General features: G+C 42.9%; 1 protein-coding gene across 2 annotated transcripts in view; it reads right to left on the reverse strand.

The window, feature by feature from the left end:
• Positions 1 to 10,066, reverse strand: part of olfm1b (olfactomedin 1b) — a 36,626-nt gene extending 26,560 nt beyond the window's left edge. For both annotated transcript variants that reach the window (XM_080418710.1, XM_080418711.1), the window contains exon 1: positions 9,498 to 10,066. In XM_080418710.1, coding sequence (XP_080274836.1) covers positions 9,498 to 9,572 — 75 coding nt within the window. In that variant the 5' untranslated portion in view covers positions 9,573 to 10,066. The remainder of the gene's footprint in view (positions 1 to 9,497) is intronic.
• Positions 10,067 to 10,306: the final 240 nt, after the last annotated feature.

Raw genomic sequence — 10,306 nt, forward strand, 5'->3', positions numbered from 1 at the left:
CGCCGTGCCAGACTGAGATTTCATGTCAAGTATATTCAGCCCTGTCCAATGCAGTCCAGCTCAGCATACCCCTACCAGACTAGGCTAGGCATATACACAGTGAATTCCTCAGTGTTCATTCAACTCCGTACGGTGCACAAATTGAATCAATTTGGGTCCATTTGGGTCTGTATAAGAGCCCGTAAGGGTCCACTCCAAAGCGTGTACAAAGGGAACCAAATGCCTTTTACTGTAGTTATTATATCAGAGTTCTCAAACTTTGTCATGTCAAGGAACCCCAAATTGATATACATATTGGGTCGTGGGCCCCCATTTGAAAATATATTGTGCCAGGGAGGGACCCCCATAAGAGAGGATTTATTTGATGTTAGATTAGATTTAATATACATAATTCATCTGTCTGTAGGTGTGGTGAGTGAAACCTATGAGCTGAACAGTCATCGTTATGCATTCTCTCATTGGGCTCAACTTCCAGACGGTGAAATAAAACTGTTCCTCATTTTGCTGGGGACGCCATGGAACCCCCTGAAGGACCCCTAGGGGTCCCCAGACCCCACTTTCTGAACCACAGTCTAATCCATGAAGTTCAAAAAGTAGGGAGGAAACAATTAATTGATTAAGCGGTTGACTGACAATTACTGTAATCGCATACAATTTTTGTAATCAAACAATCAGATTAGCGATGCACTGTATCGTGAAAACATTTCTAATATTGTGTGGCATGGGCAATTTCACCATGCAGAATGTGAATGCTTTGTTATGCAAGCTAGCCTATGTTTCACATTAACATCAATTTCAGGATGTCTGTTTCCAAGTTGTGATGAGCATCTACATCATTTCACCTTATTCTACTGTAATATTATGATTCAACGTATTCACATAAATTAATCAACTAATCATAGAAGATAATCATCAGATTAATTGATTATATTGCTCATCGTTAGTCGTAGCCTTATTTCTGTACCGTAGACAAATCTTGTCCGGTTTAAACCTGGCACAAAGCCCTATTTCACTGGATTTAATTAGTTGTTTAATTAATCAATCTGGCATTGTCACAGTGGAATTAATGGTAGTGTTTCAAGAGTGCAAATCCCATCCAATGTTTACTACGGGCATTCTGAAACTAAAAGATTGTAGAAAGTACAAATATGGCAACTGATATATGATACATACATACTGTATGTACATACATACATACATACATACATACATACATACATACATACATACATACATACATACATACATACATACATACATACATACAGTACATACATGCACACACTGACAACACAGACGCATCAGTTACTGTGCTTACATAAACTAAAAGCTCATCCCAGAGCCTCTCTGTAATGCAAACCACTGCAAACCTCTGGGAGATCAAGTTTAATGGAGCATTAGTTGGTAACATCAGGACACAGAGAGATATGGCAGGGTACTGTAAGTAATGTAGTAGCCATAATAAATATGAAGCAATTAAAACATGGAGCATGCAGGGAAATAACGAGTCAACACAGCAAACATTCTGAGAGAAAAAGGCCCAGAGAGAGACAGACAGACAGATAGACAGAGAGACCGGTAGAGAGAGAGAGAGAGAGAGAGGCAGACGGGCAGTGCGTGGACGCGTGCGTGTTAAACTTGGGTGGCATCTATTTTTGTCATACCTTCATACCATCCTGACATGATTTCACCAGGGCATACGGTATTAAAAAAAAGGAAAATCTGTGCTGCTGGTAGAAGTCATTGTTGCATGTATGACATTGTCTAGCCTACAGTGCTGTGTGTCTAATATGCAATTAACCTACTTAGACAAGTCTTGCTGGGTTTAAATACGTATGACCCATAGAATAATGAATAGATAGGACAGGACAGTGGTTCTCTGACCTTGTCATGTCAAGGACCCCCAAATTGATATGTGTTTGTGCCATTGACCCCCATAAGAGGGAATGATTCCCGAATTTTCAAGAAATGTCTAATTCTGGTGAAAATAGAAGATCTACAAGCTCACAACATTGGCTATTTTCCAATAGCTAAAGTGTAAAATAGGGTTCAAGTGGTTAAACAGATTTTGATGCTATATGAAGTCATTTTGCTAGGGACCCCCTGGAACCCCCTCAATGACCCCCGGGGTCCCCGGACCCACTTTGAGAGCCACTGAGCTATAGGAAATAAGATGTCCTTCTTCCATAGATTGAGCATGCTGTGCTGGAGGACACCATGACACTTGTTGCCGCAGCGATAGTGACACATCAGTGGGCTGAACAGAGATGTGTGGGTGGAGGTGACACATTGACACTTAACAAAAGTAATCATGTGACCAACCAGGGTTTGAATTGTTTATGTATGTATGTGTGTGTGTGTGTGTGTGTGTGTGTGTGTGTGTGTGTGTGTGTGTGTGTGTGTGTGTGTGTGTGTGTGTGTGTGTGTGTGTGTGTGTGTGTGTGTGTGTGTATGTGTATGCATGCATGCAAAAACATTTTTCTTGACCTAAAGCACTCATCAAGTTGTTTTATTTTCACACATGGCCTCGCTACAGCATCTCTATAAATGATTCAAAATGAAGTTGTGTACAGGAGTAGAGACCACCCTCTGCTTATCACGGCCACTCCCCGTTCTCAATCGCTTCCCTATCTACCACACCTGCCTTCATTCATTAGCCACTCCCCCATTCGCAATCACCCGTATCCACTACACCTGCCTCTACTCACCACAGCCAATCCTTGTTGCAATCACCACAGTATAAATACACCTGCGATCTCTGCACAGACTTGTATATTCTGCTTCACGTCCTCCTCCATCCCAACCTCCTCCTCCTCCTTAATTCTCGCTCTTCTTCCTTCTGTCCCATAGGTATATGTTCTGTCCCTATTTCTCTAGGAATGCAGGGGGGCAGTGACGGAGTAGAGACGACCGACTGCCCCCACCCTGAGTATCGCCCTGTTCCTTGGGTTCCACATTCATCTCATTACGTTTCAATAAATCGTTAAACTTAAGTAGAGGTCTGGTCTCTTACTAGTGAACAGTTTTTGCTCTAAACCACCCAGGCCTCATGTGTGGAGAGAGAGAGAGAGAGAGAGCAATAGAAGGAAGCTAAGATCAATTAGGCCTACATCTTCAATTGGACTGTGTGCATTCTATCAAATCTAACTACAAAATGGTACACATCATTATTTCACAATATAGAAAATATTGTGTTGCCCAGTCTATTATTGCTTCACGGTTATAATTTTTGCTAAATTCTTTTTCATGAATTCCTTTTTGCTTCTAATACGTAATGCCTTTGTTGCTCGTTGTGCTTATTGAAGCCATGAACTTTGGTCAAATGGTACGTGGTGGCCTCTGTGGCTTTACTGTGCCTCTGTGAGCTTGATGAATGGAGAGATGGGTTATTCAATGTTCCGCTGATTAAACCTTGTGAAATGGTGCAGAGACGAGGGCAAGGTGCAACAGCTGACCAAATACATTTTCATTATTAAAAAGAAGAAAAAAAGAAAGTAGCCTAGGTGTTCAGTGTTCTGCTAAAGCCTTATTTAAGAATTGCAATGAAGCCCTCTGCTTGTTTGAGTCTGTAGTATCATTTTAACTGGATTAAATTCGGCAATGATTTGAGACATGCATGGATTTACCAACAAATAGGCTATGTTTATAACGGGGTGCATGAATTTGTGTGCATTTCTTCAAGTTGATCACATGACTCCAGATATAATTGTGTCCCGATTTGTGTACGTTTTGAACAAAATCTATAGGAGTAGTAGCAAAAAGTGTTTTGAAGCAAATGCATATAGCCTAGTGGGAGTATGCATGCAAAGTTTCAGGCTGATCGGTCCAGCGGTGCTCAAGATTAGCTGCTGTGGTAGCTAGTGGTTAAATAAAGAGCTAAATCTGAATACATAACACATTAAGAGTACTTTGTGTAATGTGCCTTTATCGTGTAATTCATAGTATTTCTGTGTGCGCTAGTGGGTTGATGTAGGATGTAGAAATAGTAGCATTCAGAAATAGTAGCATCAAAACGCTATTTTTGAGGCTTTCGTGTGATGCTGTAAATAGCGCATTAATTTACGAAAAAACACAAACGGTAAAGATATGGAGATAAGAGGTTTCTGCCCGACAACGGCGCTATCCTTGCTGTCGGGCAGAGAATGTAGGTTGCCTGTGTGTCAGAGGGTTATAGCTGCCACAGCGCTGCCATCTGGTTTCTCAGGGCCTCGTTAAGAGCCAGGGTCTCGTTAAGGTGGTGTGGTAAGATGTGGGGCCATAGGGGAGCTTCCAGGTAAGGAACAGCTGCTATTCTGACTCTGTGTTGTGTGAGTGCGTGCGTGCCTGCGCACGTGTGCACGTGCACTTGCGTGCGTACACTTGTATCTCTGTACTTGTGATGGCCAAATGTCACCACGAGTATAGTAGAAATTGGGAAATAGACATGTGAGCACCATTTTCCTGGTCCTCACAAGAGATGTGGCTTTATGGTTAAAACAGTTTATGGGTTAGGCTATTACAGTTAGGATAAAGATTCCGCTTGGGTTTAAGATTAGGCATTTAGAAGTTAGGTTTAGGGGTTAGAGTTGTATCTGACTGGGTGCCCACTGGCCTAGTGGTCCAGGCGCATACCACCTATTCACCTGTTTCCTAGGCTTTCCACTTCCTGTGTGTTTTCCACTTCCTGTCGATTTGATCCAATGAAATCCAATGAAACTGGTCAGATGACTAATGATATCCAATGAAATCCGACAGGAAGTGGAAAACACACAGCCTAGGAAACAGGTGAATAGGCTCTATCTAATGTAGCCTGACAGCGCATTGCAGGTTCGAATTCCAATCCCGACAATCTTTGCTGCGTGTCTCTCCCCGTCCTCTCCTTCCTCTGTTTCCTGTCCATCTCCACTGTATACTATCATTAAAGGCAGAAAAGACCCCAAAATATCTTTTGAAAAAAGAGTTATATCTGACTTATACTTACAGTAGTTACGTACTGTGTTGTGCACGGATGTTGGCAGACCTACAACGGGTCAAGCTTGTAGATCTGCTTTTTTGGGCTAATGTTGATGTCCTCAGAAGTAATAATACAAACGTGTGTGTGTGTGTGTGTGTGTGTGGGGGGGTGTGTGTGTGTGTGTGTGTGTGTGCGCGTGCGTGTGCGTCTGCATGTGCGTGTGAGTGTGCGCGCGTGCGCGTGCGCGTGCGTGTGCGTGTGCGTGTGCGTGTGCGTGCATGTATACTGTATGAGTGCCGGCGGGGTGGGGGGGGGGCGTCTGTGTGTCTGATTGAAGTATTATGATTTGAATTAATAATACAACTCAACTTTTAATTGACATCGTAGCAATGCTGACTTCCCGACTGTTGTTGTTGTTTCCTGACAGCCCTCCGTTGTCTTGTGTCCCAATTGGATGATGCCTTCATCTAAACTCAGTAAACTTCTCTGCTTCTTTTCAAGCAAACTTGATGGAGAAAATGTGGAGGAGGCATCAATTCATTTAACATAAAAACTTCAGTTACATTGCATGATTAAACTGGACATAGACGAATGCTTTTCATTCGGGATGTGCTGAGGTTCTCTCTCTCTCTCTCTCTCTCTCTCTCTCTCTCTCTCTCTCTCTCTCTCTCTCTCTCTCTCTCTCTCTCTCTCTCTCTCTCTCTCTCTCCCCCTCCAGTCAACCTCTCTACATTTCTCAGTCTCTGTATCCGGGGTTAAAGTAAGGTCTCTCTGTCAGGTGGGAAACCTTGTATTCAGCCGTTATTTTTCAGGAAAGAAAAAAGGAGGGGAAAAGAACCTGTGTGCTAATGGATCCAATGTAGTAATTATTTAGTCCCAAGTGCTTGTTAATACTTTTCACTGGTTAAATATTTATAAAACCAACCGACAGACTTAACCACTTTCAACTTGGCATCCCTATTTTGGGCATGTTATTATAAGTGAACATAAAAAGTAAAATAAAACTACTATACTAATTATTGTCTCCGCCAGGCCAAAAGGCATGGCGAGAGTATGTTTTGCACCCTGTCTGTCCGTCCGTCCGTGTGTCCGTCCGTCCGTGTGTCTGTGAACAGCTCATCTCCGGCACCGTTAGCCCGGCCGCTGCGAAACTGTGCACACTCACTCCCTGGATGCCAAAGCCGAACTTCTGCCCCGAATTTTTCAGATTGGCCTGTTATAGCGCCACCAGGAGCCCGATTTGTGCAAAACACCTTTTTGGATATCACTCCTACAGATTCTATCCAAACCTCACGCAAATCGGTACACAGTATCTCTATTGTCATGTGATCAACACAGATCTGTCTGATTTTCCATATTCTATCCTGATTGGCTAAGATTGGCTTCCAAAGTTTGCAGGATTGGTTCGTTTTGAACAAAATGCCTCAAATCATCAAAGCAGCGTGCGATTTCCGTGAAATTTTGCACGCACCTTCCCACTAGGCTGATGAAGAAATGCCACCCTTTTCACATTGGCCTGTTATAGCGCCACCAGCAGGTCTAATTTAGCAAAACACATTTTTGGAACAAAATGCCTCAAATCATGAATGCAGTGTCCGATTGAAAGGCCTAAGAAGAAATGGCACCCTTTTCACATTGGCCTATTATAGCGCCACCAGGAGGCCACAATAACCTACCTAACCTAGCGGAGCACTTTTTCTAATTTCTTCTACTTTTCTGTGGCACTGTCATACGAAGTATAAAATAGGACATTCGCTTATGAAAAAAAAAAGAAGATGAAATATGGAGATACAAGATTTCTGCCCCACAGCGACGATAAGGCACTGCCTGTGCCCTATACCGGCTGTGTGGTACACTTATACTTTGTGTAGTCAGGTGGGGGGGGTAAAAATAGAGCAGTGTGTCTAGAGTTTCTGTCAACCTGGAGCGTATGTGTGTGTGGGTATACAGGGAGAGAGCTGAGGGCGGCAGGGCTGACCTTGTAAGCGCTGACACATGGCTCACAGACAGAGAAAGAGATAGAATGTCACCGCCTGCATGGGCCCTGACCTACACCGGGACCCCAACGACGCCCGATAAAAAGCTGAAAGACACACACACACACAGCCCACGTGGCGCTCTATTCACCGACCGCCCTGGCTGCACGTCGCTGACAGAGCCTTCATATTTCAATGACACCGATATAGTCAGTGCCCCCCCCCCCTTATTTGTGCTGTCATGCTGTGCCAGTGTTCACACAATAGAGGTTTTTCAGAGGAGGAAGTGGGCGATGTTGTTGTTGTTGTTGTTCCGAGTTATGTCAGTGGTGCTCAGAACTTTTTCATGTCAAGGACTCCCAAAATTATATTAATTTTTTTGCCGCCGACCCAAATCTCAAAATAATTTGTTCCAGGGACCCCCAAAAGCAAAGATTTGAGTAAAAAAATCTTCGCTTTAAAAAATATATATGTATATTCAAATATTTTCACACATTTTCACGATTTTTCTAAAATAGCAGATCTACAAGCTCATAGCGCGGCACGAAGTGACGCGCTATGAGCTTGTAGATCTGCTATTTTTGAATAGACAAAGAAATCTAAAATTACACGGATGCTTTCCCGGTTTTAATGGCTTAATCAATCTCGTGTATGGAAATCGCTCTATCTTTAGGGAGATGAGATAATTCAAGTCATACAGTCTTGAATGCTTTGAGAAGTTGATTCTGGCTTTTAACCATTCATTAAAAGATGTAAATCTCAGGTTTCTTTCCAAATTGGCCTGAAGAAAGAAACATCTATCAGGAGGAGATCAAAAGGCGAGGTAAATGCAAATTCCCATCGAAAAGGAGGTGTCATTCACTGCCACGGTTTTTCCTTTCTCTCCTTTGTACATAATAGTGTTTTGTATGTGTTGATGACATGTATTATTGTGTTAATTTGATAATTGAATACATAGGACCACAATAGAAACAAGTCTTTAGGACTTTTTTTTGTTATCCTAGCCTAATGTCCGACTGTACCTCGTGCTGTTTACATTCCTGACTAATAAAGTATTCAATCAATCAAAAAAAGTAACTACTTAAACCCATACTTAGTTGACCAGCCGAACTTTGGCCGAATGTTCGCACCAGAATAGGGACGTATAGCGACGCCGTCATGTGGTTAAGGGCATGTTCTTGATTATTCAAGGAGGTGATATGTTGACAGAATATTGAAATTAATTACTGAAATGATATTAAGATAACAATGCACTGATGATTATTCCAACCTGATGGTTGCTCAGGATATGAGGTTGTTGCAGCGTGAGACAATTTTCTTTTGAGTTATATTTGGAGCGATAGTGTTTAGTTTTAATAGTTTGGTGATTTGATTTGTCACAAAACATTGGAATATAGATTACCCTTGAGGGTATATACAGCTCATTGTTTTAATGTCTGAAATAGTCAACCATGGTTGGATTTGAACAATTAGACGCTGTGCTATATAGCCCATGAAATATGTTTTTTTCTTTTTCTTGCCTAGGTAGTCAAATAAAATGCTTCAATGCATTAGGTTCAGAATGCTGGCAAAATAAGTTGAATTCACCCACTCTCATGCCACTGACTGAGATAACACAAGCAGGGTTTGTTTCTGAGAAGCTGCCAAAATAAACAACAAGCCTGAGCACATTTCATTTGAATCCAAGAACATAAATGATAAACTGCTATTTACCGCTGCAATTGCCTGGCCTGTGTTTAGATGCAGGCAATCATTTCCATTTCCAATAACACAAGTGATGTTCTTTTTTCTTTTCTTTTCTTCAGCCAATAACATCGTGCTGACCAGGGTGTTTTTTTTTAGTTTATTGCTTTATTGGACTGAATGCACTGCTCTTCTCTCATGCATGCAGCAGTGTTAAATCAAGTAACTTTGTGGTCATTGGGGCATGCAAAAAAAGAGGAAAAAAAGACCAGCTGCACTTGAGATGTTAAAGCCTTTGATTGTGGATGGATGATGTGGACGCTGCCTGCTTTGATTCCAACCACCCAAAGGGCATCACATCAGTGTATAGGCAGGCAGCATCCATCCAACAATTCAATAAGAGAATGACAGCTGTTTCCTCTCCGAGAGATGACAAGAGTCATTTTAGAATACATTACGATGCCTATATGAGCAGGTGTTACAATCCTTATAAAACTAACTGTGTAAACGAATTAAAAGCTACATAGAACAAAATATAGTATTTCCCTTTTCTGTCCGTCCATAAACCCCAGTTATAACGATATAACGGACAGCACTGGATGTCTCCGCGCCCACCAGCGCTAAACGCATCCCCATCATGTAATCCCAGCCGTTAATCTGTTTAACCGGGGTAGACAGACAGAGAGGGGCTAATTCTCCCGGGTTTTTTCCCGCGAAACGGGCGAGCGCTAGGTGGTAGGTACCGGTTATAATCTCATGTCATGATCTGAAGCAAGCCAATTAACTGCGGGTTACATTGTATCACATTATACAGAGTCGAGTCGGGAGGTGGGGAAATGGTTACATTGTATCACATTATACAGAGCGTCGGTGGGGGGAATGGCTACATGTATCCAAAAGCTTACTTGGGTGAGTTCTGTGCCCATCAGGATGAGGAGGATGAGACCCGGGAGGGTCCTCATGCTCGCTGCAGGCTGCATCTCTTTGCCTCCGGAGGATGGATGCTGGACCAGCGGTGTCTCTCACATGCAGATCCACTAGATCCCCTTCTTGTCCCCCTCCTGCCTGCTGTCACAGCAGATCCCGATCCTCTCCTCTCGGGTGCCTCTTTCTTATTAGCGCTGCAGTCAGAGCCACTGGTCGGGTTTCTCTTTCGATCCCTCAGCAACCAAATAATAGATCACGAGAGATCAGTTTGACCGAGTCGTCTCTGTGCATATTTATTTCGTCTCGTTATTTTTCTGGTGCCTTCTCTCCCCCTCTCTCTCTCTCTCTCTCTCTCTCCCGCTCTGTCTATGTCTCTCTCTCTCTCCTCCGGAGGTCTCTCTCCCTTCGCTTCACTGGTCGTGGCGACGTGCTGCTGTGATGCACATCGGTGGGTGAATAGAGAGGCTTCTTGCAGAAAAGCTACTCACTGTACAAACGTTCTCTTCTTTGCTCCGATTTTGGACAAACTTTACCTCCGCTGCTGTTACAAAGCTCTCTGGATGGAAAAATGATGATGATGATGATGATGATGAGGGTGAGGAGGGCGATGGTGCTCAGAACGGAAGTTGCATCGTCTCTAGTGCGGGAAATTGAAATACATGTATATAATGTATGTAATGTAATACAGTCTGTCAGTACAGATCATCTGTCTGTCTGTCTGTCTGTCTGTCTGTCTGTCTGTTTGTCTGTCTCTGGGCAATATGTTATATTGACATGAGACTAAGAC

Source organism: Gymnoscopelus braueri (assembly GCF_963280865.1).
Source record: "Gymnoscopelus braueri genome assembly, chromosome: 22".
NCBI classification, from domain to species: Eukaryota; Metazoa; Chordata; class Actinopteri; order Myctophiformes; family Myctophidae; genus Gymnoscopelus; species Gymnoscopelus braueri.